Below are 25,367 nucleotides of genomic sequence, written 5' to 3' on the forward strand. Positions count from 1 at the left end.
TGATTCTAAATTTCTAATGTAAGGAAAAATAGAGCAGATAGTTGTTGGCCAAAACATAATTTCAGAAGTAATAATACTATCAAATTTATTGTTCATTGCATTGAATTTCATCTCAGAGAAACTAGTAAATATTTTTGACAAAGTAAAATAAACTAATAAATGTATTGACAAAGTAAAGGAAACTAGTAAATGTCTGCCAACAACTCTTCAACTGTAATAACAATCAAACTCATTGATCCACCGTTACATACACTTTTGCATAGTGCTGGGAATATGAATCATTATCCGCGGGTCCCGCCCCATTTGACCCGCTGCGGGGCGGGTGCGGGTCGAGTAATTTGAAAATTTTGGTTCGCGGGTGCGGGTGCGGGTTGAGTGATTTTTATGCGGGGCGGGTGCGGGTCAGCCAAAATTCAGTGCGGGTACCCGCCAACCCGCAAAAACTAAAAAAAAAAGATTTTTTTTGAAAATATTATTTTTAAATAGAAAATTTTTAAAAAATAATTTAATTTTAATTATAAATAGATTAATATTTATTATTTTTAATAAAAAATATTTAAAATATTAAATTTTATTGTTATTTTTAATAAAAAATATTTAAAATATTAAATTTTATTGTTATTTTAATAAAAAATATTTAAATTAATAATTTTTAATATTATTAATATTATCCGCGGGTCTAGCGGATCACCCGCGGGTTTTAGCGGGGCGGGTGCGGATTTCATATTTTCTTCTTGCGGGTCAAGCGGGTCAAATTTTTTAAGTAAAAAAAATCAGTTTACCCGCGGGTTGGCGGGTCAGCGGGGCGGGTTTGACCCGCAACCCAGCTCTACTTTTGCAGTAACAGGTGCGTTTGTCTCAACGACCACTCCGGTTACCCGAAGCGTTTCTCACCTGCTCACCGCGTGAACAAGAAACCCACCACCTTCACGCGCTACGAGCGTGCACTGCACCTGGCTGATTTAATTCGGAAAGAGCAAAACCGGGTTGAAAACGGTCCAAGACGTTCCGTTTCCATCAACCGATCCTTTAGCTACCGTCGATCTCATTGCCATTCCAGTCACTGTTCCGGTCAATGACCACTTGGTCAACATTCTCAAACGCCTTACTCGTCTGATCCAATTGAATAATCTGGACTCCATTACTCGGCCCGGGAAACATATTGCCAACAATATCAAAATAAATACATCGCCCAAGAAAAACGTTCCAGATACTTGTAGCTGAACCGGGTTTTCCGCGACAATACCGGTATAATCCAGCTATGAATTCACAATTCGGTTCTGAGTTAAACCAGGTAGTTTCAAATAAATCACGGTCCCGCCAAAACCGGTTGCTTTGTTATAACAATGCACACCACAAGAAAGGGTTCGCCTGTCCTGATATCACTACCCCGATAGCGCGGAGAGAAATATAACGGTGTCCGTGATGGCGTTATGGTTACCAATCAGATTCACTGCGGTGCCAGAATATTTTCTCTCTCCTCTGTCTCCACCGGCGGTTATGTGTTGACCGAGAAACGAGTTTCTAATATAAGTCTCGTGTCCTTTCTGGACGAGAATGCCGTTAGTGTGTCCGAATCGTATGATGTAACAGTTGTCGATGCTTGTCCGGAGAGAATTGATGACGGCGTTTGCTCCGCCGCGATAGTTGCAATCGATAAGAAGATCTCTGAGAGTTATATATTCGAAGATGTACTGTAAGTCTGTAACTTTGACGACTAGTCGTTGAGTTCGATTATATACGTATCGTATTAGAGGAATTGAAGTTGAACAGAAACGATCAGAGCTCACACTCTCTTGAGAGAGAAGAAGATGAACTCAAGATAAGAAAATGAATAATGTTTCTGTTAATCGTAAATGAAGAAGATACAAGCGTTTATATACATCATAAGCTATCCGGTTTATACCGGTTCTAACTAACCAAATCACAAACCAACTATACATACTCTAATACTCCCCCTCAAGATGTAAGGAACTTGCATCTTGGACTTGAAAAACTTGTGAACTGGGGAATCTCTGGTGGTCTTGGCAGAGAACAATAAAGGAGATCAAGTATAGACTTGAACCAACCAGAACCTGCCACAATAATATGATCAATAAAAGCAAAGGCTAGGTTCAGTCCTTGTATAGAGAGTGAAGGAAAACTCTGTTCCCATTGTAGAGCATGAAGAGTCGAGGCTGCTTGACTTCCACTTGAATCAGTCTTCAGAAAGTGCAGAAAACCTGAAGCAGCAGAGAGATGTAAAACAGGAGATGCAAGCATATAATGCTTCAGCTGTTTCAATACAAGACCAGTGGAAGATCTCTGCATTTGCAAAGTAATAAGTAGCTTAATGAGCTTGTGATAGCAAGAATCAGCAGACAAAAGACCTCCACAGTGATGAAGACCAATCAACAAGAAGCAGTAGCTGTCAAATGATATGTCCCTTTGCTGAAACCAACTAACAAGAAGAAGCAGCGGCTTTCTCACTCTCGTGCAATTCAGTGATAGACACATCATCTTTCTAACAGCATGTGTGTCGTCTAACGCTTCAAAACGCATCATCTGCATCGGATCAACTTCACAGCCATGGGTGACCAGATACAGAAACGTACTATGCATACGACTTGCTAACAGTTGCTCCGCCTGACTATAAACATTTTGATGCCCAAAACTAGCTTCTAAAACCTTTTTCAGTCTATAAGCAACACACCAATAGACAGTTCCAGAACTAAGATGCCTAGAGACTGAATGTGTTAACCAAACACATACCAGTTCAGAGAAGCTACACCAAGAACAATAGGTGAAGTAACTCTCTGGTGGTCTGCATAGAGAACCATTGCTGAACTCACACTTGATCTTTGAGGTTGCTTCACAAAGGAAAGCTGATAGGAATGACTTAGCCAAAGAACAAGTTTGAACCAGTGTTGGAGGATAGGAAGAAGCCATTGAATCAAACGGAGATGCTGACGTCAAAGACGATATGAGATGCTGATGAATCGCCTTGAAGAAACAGATTCGTTGATCAACAAGCAGAGAATGTAACTGCAAGAGAATCCAGCTTGACAAGAAAGCTGAACAAGAATCACAGACGAACTCTGATCCAAAAGAAAACGCGATCAACTCTGATCGGAATAAGTCGCACAAAGGCGAATCAAACGGAACGAAGCCGCAAATACGATCAACACTGACCAAAAGAAACTCGATCAACTCTGATCGGAATAAGTCGCACAAAGGCGAATCAAACGGAACGAAGCCGCAAATACGATCAACACTGACCAAAAGAAACTCGATCAACTCTGATCGGAATCGCACAAAGGCGTAAACAGTGGAACAAAGCCGCAGAACTCCACCGCAAAACGAACTCCGCCGCACAATGAACTCGCAACGAACTCCGCCGATGGAGAAACACAATCGATCGCCAATCGATTGGATACGGAAGCACGATCACCACTGATCGGAAACAAGAAGACGCGATCGGAATGAAACACGATCGGAAGAAAACGAAGCTCGAACGGATAAAGAACGATTCTAAAGTGACTCCAATCAGGGAGATTGAGCTGAGAATCAGTGATATCAACCTGAATCGGAGAGATGAAGCTTAGAAACGAAACAATCCGAGCTCAAATCGATGAGATCAAGCTCGATTCAAGAAAACAAAATATAAACCAGAACGTGATGTGATGAAGATGATGATGAACAGTGAATCGAAATCAAGCGGAAGAGGATCAGATTGGCTCTGATACCATATTAGAAGAATTGAAGTTGAACAAAAACGATCAGAGCTCACACTCTCTTGAGAGAGAAGAAGATGAACTCAAGATAAGAAAATGAATAATGTTTCTGTTAATCGTAAATGAAGAAGATACAAGCGTTTATATACATCATAAGCTATCCGGTTTATACCGGTTCTAACTAACCAAATCACAAACCAACTATACATACTCTAATATATCGAATAAAATCATTTGATGTCCTAAATGTTCCTCCGCTGATCTGACGGGTTACACAAGTGACACGTCAATAAAAAGAAACCATTAATATCAAATATATAAATGTATATGCAAAGAAACAGCGATATTAGAACATGTAGAAAGAAAATATGGAATTAGAGGACTTTTCAAGTTGAGATTTTTTAAACAAAAAAAAACTATTTTAATAATTTTGAAATGATAATATAAAAAATGATGATATAAAGTATGGTTTACACTAAATTTCAGAATTTCAAACTTCTTCTTTTGAATTCAAATATTTTCATTATTTCAAACATTATGACATTTTATACTTTGAATACTTTATATATATATAGAGTATGTATACTGTTTGAAATTATGAAAGAAACATGCATAGAAAGAAAGAAATCATTCTGTTCTCTTGAAATAAAAAAATAATGATCATTTATTTCGTTTTCGTATGGTTCACCAAACCTACGATCGAGCATGCATCTTTAATCAAGTTTACGTTTACACTAAGGTTCTGTTGAGAATGTCATGTTTAAACATTTATTTAACACATGGAAGCAGTCATATCACGTCACATAGAGGGCCATAGAGACATATTTAAATGAAGATTACCCGCACCTAAAGTACCTAACTCTACTTGTAAACTTGCCTTTGACAAATTTAATATAGTTTGACAAAAAGAGATACTTACTACGAGAGTACCCGCACCGGCTGAGGGAAACCGGAGAGGACGGCTGATTAAGTAGCTTCCACCTTCAAGATCGATTCTTGCTCCTCCAATATCATTTATACCCTCCATCAATACTCCATGATTTGGACCATCAAACGCATCTTCCATAGCTTTTATAATATAGCATTCGCGGTATCCAATTTCCCTATGGGATCGGCACCATATGATGCACTCGTGGACCGAGTACTACTGCCTACACCAAGCATGCATCACATATATTTCATGTCATCTAATCAAACAAATAACCTAAGACAACAGCTTTTGAACAAAAGTCAATCATACATAAACGGTACGATCGTCATGATAGATAAGGTTATATTTACCCGAGGAGGTGTAGGAGCCAGGAGGACTAGAGGAGATATAAAAGCCGACAGATTTAGACGAACAATTGATGTCTTAGAGCATTTCCAATGTAAAACTCTATTTTTTTCTCTAAAATGGAGTAAAAGTGAAAATGAAGTAAAATTGATTCAATCCTATTCTATTTCCCATTTCATTATAGAGTGATGAACAAAAAAAAAATAGATTACTCCATTTATAGAGTAAATTTTATTATGGAGTGAGATATAGAGTTGGGTTGAAGCATTTCTTACTTCATATTCACTTTTACTCCATTTTAGAGGAAAAAATGGAATATGGATGAAGATGCGCCCTTAACAGCTTGCATTTCTTCTGTTTGAAGTCATTTGGTTTTGGTAGTCCTTGTCAATAATCTTCCCTAAGCCAACTAATTAATTTTCTCTGATTTATTTCACTAAATGAAATTAATTTGGAGGCTTATATCATTTTGAATACCTTAAGTTACTCCATTTCCTATAAATTGGTTTTCTTCAGTCACACTTAAAAGCCCTAACTAAAGTCCCTCTTAAAGTTTACAAATGGTTTGACTTATAAATATGAAGTGTTAGCAATTAGCTACCCCATCATGCCATACTACTAGGTGAAGCTGCCTCTTCTTTTCTCCTTACGAATTTACACAGGAACATAATCTATAATATAATGAGGGAGTTTCTCTCCTCCCGAGGTGACACGTCAGCACTTTTTAAAGGGGCCAAATATAGTATAACACTTACGTCGACCTGGCTATAACAACTAAAGTCTACTTGGCCCAGTGGTATAACCTGCTCATAATAAAGCTTGGGTGTACGGGTTCGAATCCCCCTGGCTTCCTTTTTAATTTTTTTCTATTACACCTTCATCCACGAAGTCGCCACGTGTCCCATTTACTTATACGTATGGGCTTTGTGTTTCAATGGGCCGAATATATTTTCGTATAAGACTTACGTCGCCCTGGCTATAACAACTAAAGTCTACTTGGCCCAGTGGTATAACCCGCTCATATTAAAGCTTGAGTGTACGGGTTCGAATCCCCCCGGCTTCCTTTTTAATTTTTTTTTTTATTACACCTTCATAATGGGCCGTTACTTGCTTCCTAGAGCCCAAGCCGTGCTGTATCCAATACGTCGTGGTGAAACGCTGTGTTTTCTTCTAGGGTTCACGTGAGTTCATCTTCACAGCTCCAGGAGAAGAGACGACTTCGTTTGCGCAGCCGATCCTTCACCTTCCTTCCTTCCTTCCGTAACTCATCTCATTAACGCACAATTACACCGCCGCTGATACGATTTGGCTTCTTCTAACGCTTCTCCAGTCTCCATTATATAGCTTCTTCCAAGGTTAGCTCTCGGTTGCTCCTGACTTTTCTCTCTACGTTTTCTCTCTGCTTAGCTCTGTAACGCCTGCTCCGAAAATGACTACCGCAGTTTCTCCGGTCGCTAACGCCGTCGTCGCCCGATCCACATTCAACTCTCTCCGTCTCGGACGAACTTCTCAGTTCTTTGTTGGTCGTCTAATCCGCTTCTGGGATTCCCGCAACATCAAGAAGAATGGGGAGTTCATGGGGATCACGATACTCCTCCTCGATGAACTGGTACTGAATTTTGCCTTTAGATCTCTTTTGTATTATAGATCTGCTAGCTTTACGTTTTTTTGGTGAGTACTGAATTTTGTATTATAGATCTCTTTACGTTTTTTTATGATTAAAAGGTTCTAATTGTTGATTAAAAAAATCTGATATTTTGATTTTAAAATTTCCTTGCAGGACTCGGTTATTCACGGGTTCATTCCCGCTAATCGAGCGAGTCACTACCGTCCTGATCTGAAGTCTGGTTCTATAGTAAAAGTGGATCGTTTTGAAGTTGCAAGGTGCGCTCACACGTACAAGATCACAGAGCATCAGTTCGTGATCCGTTTCACCCCTTCCACGCGTATCTGCGAGGTCCTCACTGACGCGCCTGTGATCAACTCTGAAAAATTCATGGTGCGGCGCTACAACCACCTTCACGTTCTCTCGAACACGAACCTGGAGCTCCCCGGTTTGTTTCCATAATTACAAAAACTATGATTCAATATTTCTTTTATTTTTGCTTTTAAAATAAGTAACTTTCCATAAACTGGCAGACGTCGTGGGTGAGATACGCTCCGTCCAAGGGTCCGATCTCCGGAACGATGCAGCAACAACCAGAGTGGTGGTCCGCCTCTTAATCGAACCGTAAGTATTAGTTTATTTTCTTACAGATTTTTGTAATGTCTCGAGAGCATTTTGATTAGTGGAGTCCGCTGATTCGTAGCTGTTTAGTTATTGTTGTGCTGTGTTTTATTATTATGTGGGATCATCTTGGTAGGTCGAGTTCGCTGTGTTTTATAACTAATGAAATCATCTTGACAAGTCGCGTCCGCTGTTTGGCTGTTTATTACATTGTTATGGTTTGTTTTATAACTCTGTGGAATCATCTTGATAAGTCACGTCCGCTACTTATATATCTGTTTAGTTCATTACTGTGCTTTGCTTTACTAATGATTACTTATTGTTTCTCCGACAGAGATGTGACTGTCTACTTATCTCTGTGGGATGAGGCTGCATCGACCTTCAGGGGTCTCTTGAAAGCAGGCGATAAGACCAAGTCTGTGATGTTGGTGACCACGGTCAATCCTAAACTATTTGGAGGTTCTGACCATTTACTTACTGCTTCATTCCAATCTGGTCTCATACACGTTTGAACTCAGAATCCTCTAACATATTGATATATCTAATAGTTTGGTTTTTTTTTTTTTTTTTTTTTGACCAGGTAACATGTACTTGAACTCCACACCAGGGACTCGCTTCTTTTTCGACACCAGTCTCCCTGAGATAGCAACGTTTGTCAGCATGGTTGGAGGTGAATCATCCAAAGTGTTTCCTCTTGTCGACACTCTCCAAGGAATTAAGAAGAAGGAGCTTGTCTCAATAGCAGATCTCAACACTTTCATCTCCAACTCCAATGAGCAGGTTGTGATCTTACTGTGTCCACGTTTATCTGTGTATGCTGCGATTTTAGATTACAGTGACTGACGTGTTTTCATGGTCAGACTCAGGAGGCTGATTTCTTCTGCAAAGCACGGATTGTTGGTGTCGTCCATGAGAATGGGTGGTCCTTTGTGGCATGCACTGGCTGCAACAGAAAATTGGAGAGGATTGGAACTTCACTAAGCTGCAACAGATGTGTAACTGATGCCGTTACCGGTGTTGTCAGGTAACTTTGTATGCTATGCTCTATTTATTAAAAACATCTTACGCTAAGCATTCACTGACCATGTCATTGCTCGATCATAGGTTCCGTGTTGAGCTTGCTGTTGATGATGGCAACGATAGCGCCACATTTGTCGTCTTTGATAAGGAGATGACAAAACTTACCCAGCAAGATGCTGCTGTCCTCGCCCTCGATGAGGTTCTTTCTGCTTTTCACATTTAAAATATTCATTCCCATTGCACTCCCCTGCTAATAAGTATAGTTACTGAATATTGCTGACGTGCAGGCTGCAAATGGCGGAGAGGAGAACCTCCCAATCTGTCTTGAAGAGCTAACTGATAAGGAGTTTGTGTTCCAGATCCGTGTGACACCTTTCAACTTCACACCAAACCACCGTACTTTCACTGTCTCGACTATAACTGAAGATATCATCTCGCTGACCCATGGCAAGGTTGTTCAATAATACTTGTCGATATGTTTATTGTTTGAACCTTTTGTTTGAAGCTAAAGTTCGTTTATCTCAGGAGGAAGATGAGAACATTCTTGGAGGCAATGAAGGTGACAGCGGGTTGAAAGCACCACCTTCGGGTCCGTCTGTTTTGGGAGAGAATGTCGGGGAGGAGTGTGGTACCACAGATCCCCCAGAGATTGCAGTCACTCGGAACAACCGCAAGCGCTCCCGTGAGTGAATGGAATGATCCATTCCTATGAACCCGTCAACTACTTAGTTTTTGCGCTTTAAAATAACTACTACTATCTTTGTTTCCATTTCAGACTTTGCATAATTTTCTTCTGCCATCTTTTTCTGTTTGGATGCTTAATTTCTCTTTGCTTATTAATGAAATATTGACGGGTTCTACTTATGTTTATGATCTCATGTTTATGAATATATATATATATATATAAGTTAGAGATAATAGAGAGAGCTATTGATTTGTAAGTTATTGCCATTGCTGGACTACAAAAATAGAGGAATAAAGGTCTAATTCTTATTATGTGTGTATGCGGTTGTCTTAATTGTTCTATCATCTTATTGTTAAAAGAATTTATGTATAAAATTTAAAAAATAGGCAGAGGCAAAGTTTTCCAGGGAAATATACGTGCACATAAAGAGTTACACCTATTGGTTATATAAAAGATTTTTTTTATCTATTGTATATATTTCTAGCCTATAACTTTTGGCAAGGCCATCCAGAAGCAGCATACCTCTTTGGGATTCTGCTCATGTGTTTTGGCAAGGATAAGAAGGGTAAGAAGGTGATCAACAACTTAGCCGAGACCAAAGGCATCACTGTTGTTGAGGACTGCTGGGACACAGTCCAGACTGCCTTGAGCGGCTTTACCCTCTCTATGAGAGATGTTTACTTGAAGTCATATGAAAATGTGCAGCCAGAGATCAATTGCCACACCGATGAGCTCAACACAGCATGTAGTAAGTGTTTTCACTTCTTCCTGGTGTCTGAGTTCATTGAGATGATCATGGGTCTCAACAACATCGTCAACCGCTGAGGAGTTCATGTGTTATGGCCTCCAGTTTTTAAGTTTTTTTTTCTAATAATTGTGTTTCGCTTTCTTCTCCCACGGGACCATGAACACTCATTTCCATTTCCAGTTGTTGCCGAGCGTAGACTCGATCTTTTGTTTGTTGTTTTCCTAATTCAATAATTAAAAAGGCAATGATAATTGCCACAAAAAAAAAAAAAAACAAACTCTGATTATTAACCGTCGTCTCCACCAATTCACAATTTAACAAGGACTCTGACCTGATATCAAGCTGTTGCATTTGAACTGATAAGAAGTTGTGGGACAAGAGAAGATAATAACTGTATTACTGATTCCAAGCCTTCATGGGAAAAAATGAATTACTCATAATAACTGGTGCAAGCCCGTTAAACGTCCTCCACACGGCAACGCACAAATTCCACTATAATATCCACCAATTTTTTATTAATCTTAAAGATCAACTTATGTACGTCGTAAAACTGTTGATGCGAAATTCCTACAACTCAACAATTTAAATTGTAAATATAAACATTATCTATTAAACAGAAATTTAAAATAAAATTAGCAAAATTTATTAAAACTCCTACGTATCAAAGGTCCTTTTATTATACCTCAATTTCAGTCCACTACATTATCATATTAATTTTCTGTAAAAGCACCAAAATAGTAGAGTGAAAATAAAAGGGGTTCATTATGTAAATGTCTCCACAACAAATATACGTTACGTAATCAAACCAACAATATCACGACTGTTCATCAGAATTCCTACACCCCGTCTTTAGGACTAACACGCACAGAGTTTTTACACCAAAATCACAACTGTTCATCATGGGAAAAAGGAAAACAGACGATCCAACAGCAACTGAATGGAACAAACGCTACAGACAAAGCACTCTCCTCCGATCAGACACGTCGTCAATTATCCCTAGCTCCTCTGGCGAGAACTCAAACCGTAAAGGTGAGCTTCACCCGTAAACCTTACATATATATGAAACCACTGTAAGAATATTTTATATTCTATATGACCTATGTTTCTATTGGTTTAATATAAAGTTCAAGTTCATATTAATGTTTTAGATTCTAATATAAAAGGCGATACCGTGATGGATCGGTTTCTATTAAAGAGTTAGAATCCGGGTGTATTGATAACCCTCCTACTTTACCTTATATTTATAAATGTCCTTAATCTCATGATCATATATGTAAAAGGTAATAATAATGGAATATATTACCATAAGGTCAAATATATATGATGATATATTATAATGCACTTGTGCGGTTAATATCAAAGTGTTGTGTGGAAGAGGTGTGTTGGTTAAGACACACCCTTTGATTAATATAAAAGTGACTCATTCATCATGTGTTGGAGATACGTATTCTTACGAGTCTCTCTAAAACACAACACAACAATAATATTTATCAAAAGGAGAGATTAAGGAAGGTTTGGGATTTCTTGTCCATCAAGGAAATCACCAAAAAGGAGAAGGTTAAAGAGGAGAAGATCAATTGGTGGAATTGCATCTAAGCATGGATCAAGGTTAGTGCTTCTACCTTCTTTAGAAATGTGTTAGGGTTGAATTAAATCAAATCTAGATTAGGTCTTGGTGTAGATTTCATAATCGAAATCATAAAATTAATTAACATGTGGTATCAGAGCCAACTAGATTTGTTTAATTCACCGTTACTGAACGTATGGCGTCAAACACTTAAACGTATCGGTAATTCTCAAGCGTGTGTTCATGATCGTCATTGCGTTAGAAATTCTGGAATGCATTAGAAAGTCGCGTTTGTTCGTAATTGTTTAGAAGTAACTAACGTAGCATGCATGATTAAGTGATTCTGGAATTTTGTCAACATGTGCATTCGTGAGTTTGTCTTTTGCATCATGCGGTAGTGTTTACGGTTGTAATCATTAAGGCACATGCATAAATTAATTTTTTTTAATCTAGAATAAATTTTTTTTTTTTTGTTCATGAACATATACGGTATCAACCGTTTTAAAGAGTGTTCATGAGATTTGTTTTAAATCACAGTAATTAATTTGGCCTTAAAGTAAGGCATCGTAAGAGAAAAGAATGTATATAATGATTTGGTATCAGAAGATCAAGTACGTTATTCTCGTAATGATTTACGATGCCATAAGCTTTACGTGTCTGGAATTTCATATGCATGACGTTAGCATATGGCAATTCATTTAGTGTGTTGTATACACGTGAATTATCTATCAAACTAAATGAATATTTAAATTAAACAAGATGCATTAAGTTGTTGTTGTCATGTTTCGGTTAATGGTTCGCTCGCCAGTAACATTGAACATGTCACGAAAAGGCATGAATAAATATATACTTAACTGAAGTTTATTTTATTATAGTTATAAAAAAAAAAAATGCTTCCGCTGCATTTTAATGATCAAGTAATTGTGTTATGAAATATTAACACAATTTAAGTAGTTTTCCCTTAGATATTTTAATGTTTATATGTATATAATATGATAGTCGCCAAAGTGACCTTGTTATATGACATATAGATATTAAAAATAATTATAGAGTTTATAATTGATCAAGATCAAGGATGCTAAATGACATAAAAATTTGATCAATCAATTAATTTATTATTTATATTCTAGGAGATCACCCAAAGGTGGATCATTGAATATGATTAATAATAATAAAAGAATTAATCATTTCTTACTATAGTCGATAATATGTATATCCAAAGATAACATACTTATTTGATTAGTGTTTGATTTGATTAATATTAAAGTATTTATTACTAGCATCACTGAAAGTACTTGTATTTAAATATTGCCCAAAGGTTATTTAAAATACAAGTGTTAAAGTTTCTATTAGTCTGAATATATATTAAAGTTTCAAAGCACTAACGGGTAAACATGTATGAATGCTTGCAGCTACATCAAATGTGTTTGCATCTGCTAACTCTGTGGTAAAGTTTAATGGCCTCAACTATGGTGAGTGGTTCGAGCAAATCCGGTTTACACTGGGTGTAATGGCTTTGGACTCTGCCATACTAACTGATGAGGAACCCTCAGCTATTACAGTAGATAGCTCCGAATCTGAAAAGTCTCGTTATGAGAGATGGGAGCGATCTAACAGGCTGAGCTTGAACCTTATGAGGTTGACGATGGCAGAAAGTATTAAACCATCAATGCCTAAGACAGAGAAAGCAAGGGAATTCCTAGAGAAAATTAAGGAGTGTTCAGAATCTGAATTGGCTGACAAGTCGATTGTAGGAAGTCTCATGAATGAGCTAACTACAAAGAAGTTTGACTGGTCTCAGCCAATCCATGATCATTTGACGCATATGTCTAATCTGGCAGCAAAGTTAATGACCTTGGGAATGGAGGTACATGAGCAATTCTTGGTCCAATTCATCATGAACTCTCTACCCCTTGAATTTAGCCAGTTCCAGGTGAATTACAACACCATTAAGGATAAATGGAACTTTAAGGAATTAAAGGCTATGCTAATTCAAGAAGAGGGGAGACTAAGGAAGATGAAAGAACAAGTTGCTAACCTCGTAGGTCTTGGAAGTGCCAGTAGCAGCAAAAGAACATCAAGTAGGAAAGGCAAAAGGAATGCTAAAAACTTCGTGAAAGGACCTCAAAGTCAAATCCAGAAGGAAAAGAAGTGTTTCTTTTGTAAGCAAGTAGGACACTTCAAGAAGGATTGTCCTAAAAGGAAGGATTGGTTCGACAAGAAAGGTAAACATTACAGCTTTGTTTGCTATGAAATGAATCTTGTTGAAGTTCCTAATAATACTTGGTGGTTAGATTCTGGTGCTACTACTCACGTGTCTCATATTAAACAGGGATTCAGTTCGATCCAACCCATAAGAGGACCTGAACAGTACTTGTTCATGGGAAACAGGATGAAGGCACAAATAGAAGGAATTGGGACGTATAGATTGATCTTGGACACTGGAAGTCATGTGGATCTTGAAGGGTGTCTCTATGTACCTGAGTGTGCTAGAAATCTTGTTTCTGTTAGTAGGTTGGACAATTTAGGTTTTAGTATTAAGGTTGCACATGGTGTTTTCACATTGTACCGAAATGATTACTTTTATGGTAGTGGTATTTTATTTGATTCACTTTATAAGTTCAACCTTGATGCAAAGTTTTCTGAATCCCTATTTAATGTTGAAAGTCGAGGCATTAAGCGTAGCGCAATTAATGAAAGTTCTGCTTTCTTGTGGCATCAACGACTAGGTCATATTTCCAAAGAAAGAATTAAGAGGTTAATAAAGAATGAAATTCTTCCTCAGTTGGATTTCAGTGACTTAGATGTATGCATAGACTGCATTAAGGGAAAGCAGACGAAACATACTTTAAAGAAACCAGCCACAAGAAGCACTCAACTTCTTGAGTTAATACACACCGATATATGTGGCCCTTTTGATGCTCCATCATGGAGTGGCGAAAAATATTTCATCACATTTATTGATGATTACTCACGGTATGGATATACCTATCTACTGCATGAAAAGTCTAAGTCTGTGAATGTTCTAGAAATATTCATTGATGAGGTGGAAAGGCAGTTAGATAAAAAGGTTAAAATAGTGAGATCTGACAGAGGTGGTGAATTTTATGGAAAATTCGATGAAAGTGGACAATGTCCTGGTCCATTTGCAAAGTTACTTGAAAGTAGAGGCATATGTGCGCAATACACAATGCCTGGTACTCCTCAGCAAAACGGTGTAGCTGAGAGGCGGAACCGTACCTTAATAGAGATGGTTAGGAGCATGTTGAGTAATTGCTCATTACCCCTTTCTTTGTGGATATATGCATTAAGAACTGCAACATATTTGCTGAACCGGGTTCCTAGTAAGGCAGTTCCTAAGACTCCTTATGAGCTGTGGACGGGAAAGAAACCTAGTTTAAGACATCTACGTGTGTGGGGTTGTCCAGCAGAAGTAAGGCTATATAATCCACATGAAAAGAAACTTGATTCTAGGACTGTCAGTGGATTTTTCATTGGCTATCCTGAAAAATCAAAGGGGTATACATTTTATTGTCCTAACCATAGTACGAGAATAGTTGATTCGGGTAATGCTAGGTTCATTGAAAACGGTGAAACTAGTGGGAGTGGTGAACCACGAAAAGTGGACATTAATGAAATTCAGGTTGAAGTTCCTTCACCTGTAGTTCCACCTGAAGTAGTTGTTCCTATTGTTGCATCAGACTCTAATGACACAATAGGACAACATAATGATGAGCCAATCCTACTAGCTGAAAATACTGTTGATGAACATGTCATAATTCAAGAAGAGAATAGTGAACCACAAATACCTTTAAGGCGATCTGGAAGAGAAAGAAGATCCGCTATTTCAAACGATTACGTGGTTTACACTATTGAAAATGAATGTGACATAAGCATCGATGACGATCCGATCTCATTCAAAATGGCCATGGAAAGTGACAATTCTGAAGAGTGGTTTGATGCCTCAAAAGAAGAAATGAAATCTATGGATGATAATCATGTATGGGACTTAGTAGAGTTGCCTGATGGTTTCAAAACCATTGGTTGTAAATGGGTCTATAAGACTAAACATGACTCGAAAGGTAAACCTGAAAGACGCAAGTCTCGCCTTGTTGCTAAAGGTTTCACCCAGAAAGATGGCATTGACTATAAAGAGACCTTCTCTCCGGTTTCAAAGAAGGATTCTCTTAGAATTGTTTTGGCTTTGGTGGCTCATTATGATCTTGAGCTTCACCAGATGGATGTGAAAACCGCCTTTCTGAATGGAGATCTTGAGGAGGAAGTATATATGGACCAACCTGAAGGATTCGTGGTCGCAGGAAAAGAAAATTTGGTGTGTAAGCTGAGAAGGTCAATATATGGACTAAAACAAGCTTCTCGACAATGGTATATAAAGTTTAATGATACCATCACTTCATATGGTTTTGTAGAGATCATTGTTGATCGATGTATCTACATTAAGATCAGTGGGAGTAAGTTTGTGATTTTAGTCCTATATGTTGATGATATTTTACTTGCTGCAAATGACATGGGTATGTTACATGATGTGAAGAAGTATCTCTCTAAGAACTTTGAAATGAAAGATATGGGTGAGGCATCTTATGTGATCGGGATAGAAATATTTCGAGATAGATCACAAGGACTGTTAAGTTTGTCTCAGGAAGGATATATCAATAAGATCTTAAAGAGATATAAAATGGAGAAATGCTCTGCAGGAATAACTCCAATTCAGAAGGGGGACAAGTTCAGTAAAATGCAATGTCCTAAAAATGAATTGGAGCGTAAAGAAATGGAAAGAATTCCCTATGCATCGGTGGTTGGGAGTTTGAACTATGTTCAAACATGTACTCGACCTGATATCAACTTTGCTGTTGGAATGTTGGGTCGATATCAAAGTAATCCCGGAATGGACCACTGGAAAGCTGCAAAGAAGGTTCTCAGGTACTTGCAAGGCACCAAAGAGAGCATGCTTACATATAGGAGATCTGATCAGCTGGAAGTCATTGGATATTCAGATTCAGACTATGCCGGATGCGTTGATAGCAGAAAATCGACGTGTGGCTACTTGTTCCTATTAGCTGGGGGAGCAATATCATGGAAGAGTGGAAAGCAGTCTGTCATTGCTACTTCCACTATGGAGGCTGAATTTGTGGCATGCTTTGAGGCCACAATTCATGCACTATGGCTGCGGAACTTTATCTCAGGGCTTCGGATTGTCGACACTATAGCCAAGCCGCTGAGAATTTACTGCGATAATTCTGCAGCTGTCTTCTTTTCGAAGAACGACAAGTACTCGAAGGGTGCTAAGCACATGGAGTTAAAGTACCTGTCTGTTAAAGAAGAAGTTCAGAAACAGAGAGTGTCATTCGAGCACATAAAGACGGACATGATGGTAGCGGATCCGCTAACTAAAGGTTTACCACCCAAGGCGTTCAATGGCCATGTAGAACGTATGGGTATTATAGATAAGGCTTTGCTATTTTAGTTATGGGATGCTCATTATGTATTTGACACTGAGAATTCACATAAAGTTATGTTTCTGATTTATTAATTATGTTATCATTAAAGTATATGTATACACTTATGGTTCGTAGATAACATATAGTTGGTTTGAGAAATAAAGGTTCTTCTCATGTAAGGATAATATAAAGTTAGAATTGGTTTGTGGTACATGGAAGGGACTATGCCGATTAAATGACATACAACCGCCATGATTCGATCAGTTTTAATTTTAGTAAAGATCAAGTGAACTTGATATTAAAGTGCACATTAAAGTTATTAAACCCTTAAGTCGACACAAAGGTCAAGTGGGAGAATGTAAGAATATTTTATATTCTATATGACCTATGTTTCTATTGGTTTAATATAAAGTTCAAGTTCATATTAATGTTTTAGATTCTAATATAAAAGGCGATACCGTGATGGATCGGTTTCTATTAAAGAGTTAGAATCCGGGTGTATTGATAACCCTCCTACTTTACCTTATATTTATAAATGTCCTTAATCTCATGATCATATATGTAAAAGGTAATAATAATGGAATATATTACCATAAGGTCAAATATATATGATGATATATTATAATGCACTTGTGCGGTTAATATCAAAGTGTTGTGTGGAAGAGGTGTGTTGGTTAAGACACACCCTTTGATTAATATAAAAGTGACTCATTCATCATGTGTTGGAGATACGTATTCTTACGAGTCTCTCTAAAACACAACACAACAATAATATTTATCAAAAGGAGAGATTAAGGAAGGTTTGGGATTTCTTGTCCATCAAGGAAATCACCAAAAAGGAGAAGGTTAAAGAGGAGAAGATCAATTGGTGGAATTGCATCTAAGCATGGATCAAGGTTAGTGCTTCTACCTTCTTTAGAAATGTGTTAGGGTTGAATTAAATCAAATCTAGATTAGGTCTTGGTGTAGATTTCATAATCGAAATCATAAAATTAATTAACAACCACTTGACTCAATAAGAGAATTAACAACGCCTACCAATATATATGACTCCTAACAACTATTATACCTGCAGATACTCTCCTCCGATCAGACACGTCATCAATGATCCCTAGCTCCTCTGGCGAAAACTCAAACCGTAAAGGTAAGCTTCACCCATAAACCTTACATATATATGAAACCACTTGCCGCAATAAGAGAATTAACCAAACATACCAATATATATGACTCCTACCAACTATTATACCTGCAGATACTCAAAGAAGAGCAAGGGAAATGCGGCGAGCCATACTATTATCAAAGAAGTCAATCCGAAAGCACCCAAGTAAGCAAAAAGATATCCGACCATGGAATAGCTTTCTCCTCCTTTGTCTTCAACTTTTTTGAATATGGAAATAACAGATTCACCTACTCTCTTCAAATATGAAATGACCAATCACCCATACTAACTTTTGGCAACATTTGTTTGCGTAGGCTCCAGACCCCGCACTTTAGGGAGGTCATCACGCACTTCAGGGACATCACGCACTTCTGGGAAGACGTCACGATCTCTTAAAAAGGCAACTAATGGGATCATAGAATGTCCCCTTTGTCATGCTCTGGTTTGGGAGAAAGAAAAAAAAGGGACCAGAGGTCCTAACAGAATACCGCTTTTCAGTATATGCTGTCAACAAGGCCGAGTAAAACTCCCACCAGAACCAGAAGCTCCACCCGCCTTGAAAACACTGCTCCTCAGCTCCAAACATTTCCAGCATGATATCCGGACATATAACTCCATCCTCGCATTTACGTCAATGGGCGCACAGATTGATCATTCCGTAATGCACAAAACAGGGCCTTTCACTTTCAGAATCCATGGTCAAAATGCACACAGGATCGGGTCTTTGGTTCCTGGAGCAGGACAACCTCCAAAATTCAGTCAGCTCTACATCATCGATACCGCTAATGAGATTAAAAATAGAATCTCCACTGTCAAGCGTACGGCCACAGTAGGTGAACTGGATCCTAATATAGTAAAAGAGCTGATAGAAACAATGGACACTCACAACTGTCTGACTAAGATTTTCAGAAAAGCTAGAGACATCCATGAAACTGATAGCTGCCAGGAATTTAGCATAAGACTGAAAGGCAAGTCAAAGCGTGATCGTCAATATGATATGCCTCAAACTGATGAAATTGCTGGTCTGATCGTTGGTGACTTTACGGAGGATATGGGCGAGAGAGATATAATTGTGCAACACAGATCTTCAGGCCTGCAGCATATAAGTGATATGCACCCACTCTTTATGACTTTGCAATACCCAATCCTCTTCCCGTATGGACAGATAGGCTTCAACGAGAACATACCGGTCATAAATACTGACGGAGAGCCTAGGAAAAGGGGCTACATCACAAAAAGAGAGTACTTTGCTCATCAAATACAAACCCGCTTAGCTGAAGGCATGGTTATTGTGAGGTCCAAAAGGTTGTTCCACCAGTATATTGTTGACGCTTTTACATGCATAGAGCAGGAAAGGTTGCGTTGGTTCCGCTTAAACCAGAAGAAAATCAGAGCAGACCTATACAACAATATACAAGATGCAGTCATGAAAGGTGACACAGATGCAAAAACAATAGGAAAAAGAGTCATCTTACCCTCCAGCTATACGGGCAGCCCCCGTTATATGGCAGAAAAGTATCATGATGCGATGGCAATATGTCGATGGCACGGGAATCCAGACTTATTTATCACTATTACAACAAATCCTAAATGGGAAGAGCTATCTGACCACCTCAAACTGTATGGAACCGACGATCCCAACGACCGGCCCGACCTCGAGTCTAGAGTGTTCAAGATGAAGCTCGATGAGTTGATGTCAGATTTCAACAAAGGCATATTTTTTCCCAGACCCAAAGCAGGTACCATTCCTGCAAATAATATTGTTATTAATCAACATTAAGGTTTTCTATACAAACACACCGTTTCTAACCAACTACTCTTTGCCAAACAGTTGTCTACACCATAGAGTTCCAGAAGAGAGGCTTACCACACGCCCACATACTTCTATGGCTCGAAGGGGACTTCAGAAATCCCACTGCAGCTGATATTGACAACATCATCTCAGCAGATCTCCCTGACAAGGAAAAGGACCCTGAAGCTTTTGGTTTGGTGGAGCAACACATGATGCATGGTCCCTGTGGGAAAGACAGATTATCATCTCCTTGCATGGACAATGGTGTTTGCACAAAGAAATTCCCCCGCAGTTATGTTCCACACACCCAAGTTAATGAATCAGGCTACATCTTGTACAAGCGCAGACAGACTGGGCAGTTTGTTTCCAAGGGAAAGATCAAGCTTGATAATCAATTTGTTGTCCCCCACAACCTCCAGATCTTGAAGAAATACAAGGCCCATGTCAATGTCGAATGGTGCAACAAATCAAGCGCCATCAAGTACCTGTTCAAATACATTACTAAAGGTGTTGATAGAGCTACCTTCAAAGTTCAGAAAACCCCAGAGCATTCCGAACGGTCAGAGCCAAAAAAACCAGAACAGCCAAGGAATGAAATTAATGAATACATTGAGGGGCGGTACCTTTCAGCATGTGAGTCGATGTGGAGAATTTTTGTGTTTGATATTCACCACAACAGTCCAGCAGTGCAGAAATTACCAATTCACCTTCCTGGCGAACACATGGCTGTTTTTGATGAGAATGAGGACCTCCAGAACGTTGAAGACAGGTACCTACATGGCCGGACTATGTTAACGGAATGGTTTGAAATGAACAGACGTTATGAAGAAGTCAGAAAACTAAAATACATCGAGATGCTAACAATGTTTGTCTGGGACAATTCAAACAAGATTTACATAAAGCGACAGCAAAGAGGGAGCATTGGAAGGATTGTAAACATAAACCCAGCAGCTGGTGACAAATATTATCTTGGGATTTTAGTCAGCTTAGTTCGAGGCCCTACATGTTATGACGATTTATATACGGTGGGTGAGATCAAATATGATACCTTTCAAGAAGCCTGCTATGCTAGAGGCTTTCTCGGAACAGACAAGGACTGGCATGATTCTATGTCTGAAGCATCTCAATTTTCATCACCAAGATCTCTTCGCTACCTCTTCGTACTAATACTCATCTACTGTCAAGTTTCAGAACCAAGGAAACTTTGGGATCATTCTTGGGAATATATGGCAGAAGATGTCTTGATGCGCCAGAGACGCCTTCTTCGATTCCCAGACCTCCAGCTAACCCCAGACGAACTGCAGCAATACACACTTATTGAAATAGAGACCCTGCTTCAGAACTACGAGAAGTCATTGACTGAGTTTGCAGGCATGCCACTTCCAAACAAAGCTATCATGGACGAAATGAAGAATAGAGCAATGGCGAGGCACAACCAGTTTGATTTAGCTGAAGAACAAAAGGTTCACCAGGAACTTTTCTGCAAGCTCAACAATCAACAGCGGGCAGTATATGATGCAGTGATCAAGTCCGTTCGTGAGCACCAAGGCAAGCTATTCTTTCTCTATGGAGCAGGAGGAACGGGGAAAACATTCCTATATAGAGCAATCATTGCAGCTTTACGATCAGGAAGTAAAAAGGTTATACCCGTGGCATCCTCCGCCATTGCCGCCCTTCTCTTACCTGGTGGTCGCACAGCACATTCAAGGTTCAGTATTCCTCTGAAGCTTTATGAAGATTCTTACTGCGAAGTGAAGACTGGATCAATCCTCGCCAACTTCCTCAGCGAATCAGACCTCATCATCTGGGACGAAGCTCCCATGGCACATCGCCACGCCTTTGAGGCTGTTGATCGTACTCTCAGAGATATAATATCCGTATCAGATAAAGCGGCCGCCATGAAACCTTTTGGGGGGAAAACCGTCCTTCTCGGTGGTGATTTCCGCCAGATTTTGCCAGTTATACCACAAGGAACAAGACAAGAGACAGTCAACGCTGCTCTTAATCGTTCGCACCTCTGGAACCACTGTAACATTTTTCTACTCACCCAAAACATGCGTGTCGAGCCAGAAGAAAAAGAGTTCGCAGACTGGATTCTTCAGGTAGGTGATGGCGTAGCAGCAGGTGAGCCTCATAGCCTAGGCGACTGTGAAACACCAGAGGACAAAATATTCTTAGATGACACTGTCCTCCTCCCTAGAACTTCAACTCCTTTGGAGACACTATGTTCTTCTGCTTTTCCAGATTTTGCAAACCAATACACGGACCTGAGAAAACTCAAAGAGACAGCCATTTTAACACCAAGGAATGTGACAGTTGATGAAATCAACAATTTTTTGGTTTCAAGAGTACCTGGACCAGACAGAGAATACTTAAGTGCAGACACCTTTGCAGAGGATGAACAGCATTCAGAGGAGTTCAAAATGTCCTACCCATTGGAATATCTGAACTCCTTGGAGTTCCCAGGCCTACCAGCTCACAAACTCCGGCTGAAAGTGGGTGTCCCAGTCATGCTCCTGCGTAACCTGAACCAGAAAGAAGGCTTATGTAACGGCACAAGGCTAATAGTGACACACATGGGTGAAAAGGTTATTAAAACCGAACTGCTTACTGCTACAAAGAAGACAGATCCTATCCTGCTGCCACGGATCATCCTGTCACCACTAGAATCCAACCATCCTTTCACCTTGAAACGTCGCCAGTTTCCAATCCGAGTTTGCTATGCGATGACAGTGAATAAAAGCCAAGGCCAGACTTTATCAAACGTTGCTCTATACTTGCCTAAACCAGTCTTCAGCCATGGTCAGCTATATGTGGCCCTGTCAAGAGTCACAACACCCAAAGGTCTCAAGATTTTAGACATGAGCAGTAATGTGGAGGGAAGCAAGACGATAGACAACATTGTCTACAGAGAGGCCTTCAAAGGCCTCCCAAAAACAACCGGTACGCTAACTACTTTCTCCACCTAAGCATTTCATAATTTCCTTGTGGTTTCAAGCCTTAACAGAAATAAAAAAACCTAGGAAGTATGGCTCTAACGAAATATCTGTCAACGAACCATGTGTCTCAACAGCTAGACTTTCACAAATCTATTTTTAAAAACAACCTCTTTATTGTCATCATAAAACTTCATTAAAACGTATATGACATGATCATTTTTAATCAAGGGGCAAAACAACAAATAAAAAAAAAAAAATTCAAACCTACTCTCTTGCAGGTGTAACATACGACGCCGACGAGGCAGCCGAGGATCAATGACAACGGCGGAATCAGATGGACCTCAGGTAAGCCAATCTCTCCTCAGTCAGTCAAATCAATTTACAACACAGATTGAAATTGAACATCCCCGATCCCAACACTCCAATGTCTCTTTGCAGGGCATGAATCTTTGGTCTCTGTTTCGTTTGTTTCGCACAGTCGCTGTTCTCCGTGACATTCTTCCATGTTGTCTCCGGACCGGTTTTTTTCAATTAAACCAGTTTTATTTTACAAACAATTAATTAAACAACTACTATTTTTGGGTTATCCTTTTTCCAGGCCTTCTAACTCACCAACATCTAATGTCGAACAAAGCCCAGTTAAAACTTTTCTAAACAACATATCAACTATTTTTAAAAGCACTTCTATTATAATTACAACTTACCCTCTAATTTTAATGCAATTCTTTTTTATTACAAATCTTATGTTTAATTAATTATTAATTATGTTTAGAAATACTATAACCATTTATTTATTTACGGATTTTTTTTTAAAAAAAAACAGGATTAGGTAAGATTATAAATTACTATCGAGAGTTTTATATATATAGATATCTCCAAAAACATATTAACAACTAACTACGTACAGAGGCCCATAAACTTATACAGTTATTCCATGCACACGTTAAATACATTAACGTTATATCAATTCATTATGCAAACATATATGTAAAGTATCCAAACACTAATAACCAACACCAGAACCAATTCATTATATCAATTCATTAACGTTATTTTAATATCCACCTCATACCCACTGATAACCAACACCAGAACCAATTGGCTGACCTATCTTCTCCACACCTTAGAAAACACGAAAACTGAAGAACACACATTCGACAAAAATTCCTAACACAGAACTACACGACAGAACGGCAAAGTATCCGGCCCCGCGCGTGCGCGGGGGCTGTGCCCCTAGTAAAACTAGTATTTGGGGACCAAGCCCGACTTTTCAGTTTTTAGCTGGTCCGCTTCGGTTCAGCTTAGTACTCTGGTTTAGGAAAATTACCAAATAGAAGTTTCGAATGGGGCTGCTCTTCGGTTGAGCCCAATATCTTCAAGTTCTTTTGGCCCATTTGAATTGAGCAATATTATGTAGATCATTTATAAAACAAAGTGGAATTCTTAGTTGTATTATATTGCCACCAATTTATATATAATCGGCCAGAGATCCTTCTTCTTCAACTTTGTTTTTATTGGTTGTCAAAAAAAAAACTTCGTTTTTAATGAAAGTTCACAATTTTATTTGATTTTATTATTTTGTATATCCAATTTTTTATATATTTACCAAAATAATTAATATATATATAATATAATAAACAAACATAGAGTCTAAATAATGTACCCAAACATTTTTCTTTTACAAAGTGATTTATTATTGGTTAGCGATTTCTTTAACATTAGGCAGTATAATATACACCCAAAATATATACTAGTGGACAACTGGATACAACAACAAATACCTATTGGCTGAATGACTGTCTTCACATTAGTTTCATTAACTGATAAGTCAGAATTGTTCCCAAAAAAAAAACTGATAAGTCAGAATAATTAGCTTTCAGAGTAAATTGAAAATTACATTAGGGATAGAGAGTAACAAAAATACAAATTCTTAAGACTCAAAGCGGCTCTAACTATAGCTCTAGTTGGACGTGGTCACATTTATTTATCTACATTTCAATTGCTTCCGCATTATAAAAGTTGGTAATACTAGTCGATCAACCCTACACGCTTCAGTGAGTGATGACTAGTGAGTAAGCTAACACTTAACCCTAGGTTCTGTTAAATGATACATGTTTTAAAAATAGTTTTATATAATGAATTAATTACATTTGCATTTGTTGTAAGCAAAATTCCAATATCCTGAAAATGGATTTGTCGTATCAACAACAAACATATTGGACAATTATATGGCTTCTTAGTTTATTACTTTAATAAATGTTAATGTGCATGACTAGATATGCAATAATTGAAGTTGGACAATTTCTATATTGTTTTGTAAAGTTGGACAATTTACAAACGCATTGTGGCTCAGATTTATTCAAATTAACAAAATGGGCTATGTGGCGTAAACTGATAATAATATATATATAACAAAAAGAAAAATTAATTCAAGATCATAAATTTACTTTGGTTGGACTAACATTTTGAGCTCAATGAACTTAAAATCATATGAAGATGTTATTCCTATTCGATTTATAATCCACTTTTAAATGCTAACATCAACATATATACATAGACAAAACTAATTCTGTAAGTAAAGTTCCTCACAGTCATACGGTATAAGAAAACTATAGTGGTTCTGACATAAAATTTATATATGATTTTACAACGAACAGTATGATTTATGTCTCATGAGTCATGAATCATGAAATTTGTTTTAATATATTAAGTATATTAATCAGGGAATAGTTATAAACCCAAAATAATATGTGCCCAACCTAATTTTCTGCCTGAACTTTAT

General features: G+C 38.3%; 2 protein-coding genes, 1 long non-coding RNA gene and 1 pseudogene across 5 annotated transcripts; 2 read left to right on the forward strand and 2 right to left on the reverse strand.

Moving 5' to 3' along the window:
* Nucleotides 1–797: 797 nt before the first annotated feature.
* Nucleotides 798–4,794, reverse strand: LOC106442599 (annotated as a pseudogene).
* A 1,310-nt stretch (nt 4,795–6,104) lies between these two features.
* Nucleotides 6,105–9,100, forward strand: LOC106430786. The gene is made up of 10 exons (XM_048777202.1): nt 6,105–6,344; nt 6,432–6,598; nt 6,770–7,043; nt 7,129–7,219; nt 7,551–7,675; nt 7,797–7,996; nt 8,077–8,240; nt 8,321–8,435; nt 8,524–8,688; nt 8,762–9,100. Exons 2-10 carry the CDS (start codon nt 6,566–6,568, stop codon nt 8,924–8,926), a joined length of 1,332 nt encoding a protein of 443 aa, XP_048633159.1. The 5' UTR covers nt 6,105–6,344; nt 6,432–6,565; the 3' UTR covers nt 8,927–9,100.
* Nucleotides 9,101–10,436: 1,336 nt separating this feature from the next.
* On the reverse strand, nt 10,437–23,068 carry LOC125607300. 3 transcript variants are annotated; one of them, XR_007338470.1, is made up of 11 exons: nt 22,850–23,056; nt 22,258–22,465; nt 21,999–22,171; nt 20,695–21,913; nt 20,270–20,419; nt 19,722–20,131; nt 19,330–19,602; nt 19,042–19,253; nt 17,942–18,947; nt 17,765–17,858; nt 10,437–10,717 (listed from the first exon to the last, which is right to left on the reverse strand). It is a non-coding gene; the product is annotated as an uncharacterized LOC125607300 (long non-coding RNA). The 3 variants fall into 3 exon arrangements; XR_007338469.1 differs by having other exon boundaries at nt 17,942–19,253; nt 22,854–23,068; XR_007338468.1 differs by having other exon boundaries at nt 17,942–19,253.
* On the forward strand, nt 22,070–23,580 carry LOC111207138 (ATP-dependent DNA helicase PIF1-like). The gene is made up of 2 exons (XM_048777226.1): nt 22,070–22,589; nt 22,864–23,580. The coding sequence occupies exons 1-2, from the start codon at nt 22,070–22,072 to the stop codon at nt 22,902–22,904; spliced, it is 561 nt and encodes a 186-aa protein (XP_048633183.1). The 3' UTR covers nt 22,905–23,580.
* The last annotated feature ends 1,787 nt before the right edge of the window (nt 23,581–25,367 follow it).

Source organism: Brassica napus, chromosome A3 (assembly GCF_020379485.1).
Source record: "Brassica napus cultivar Da-Ae chromosome A3, Da-Ae, whole genome shotgun sequence".
Lineage (NCBI taxonomy): Eukaryota > Viridiplantae > Streptophyta > Magnoliopsida > Brassicales > Brassicaceae > Brassica > Brassica napus.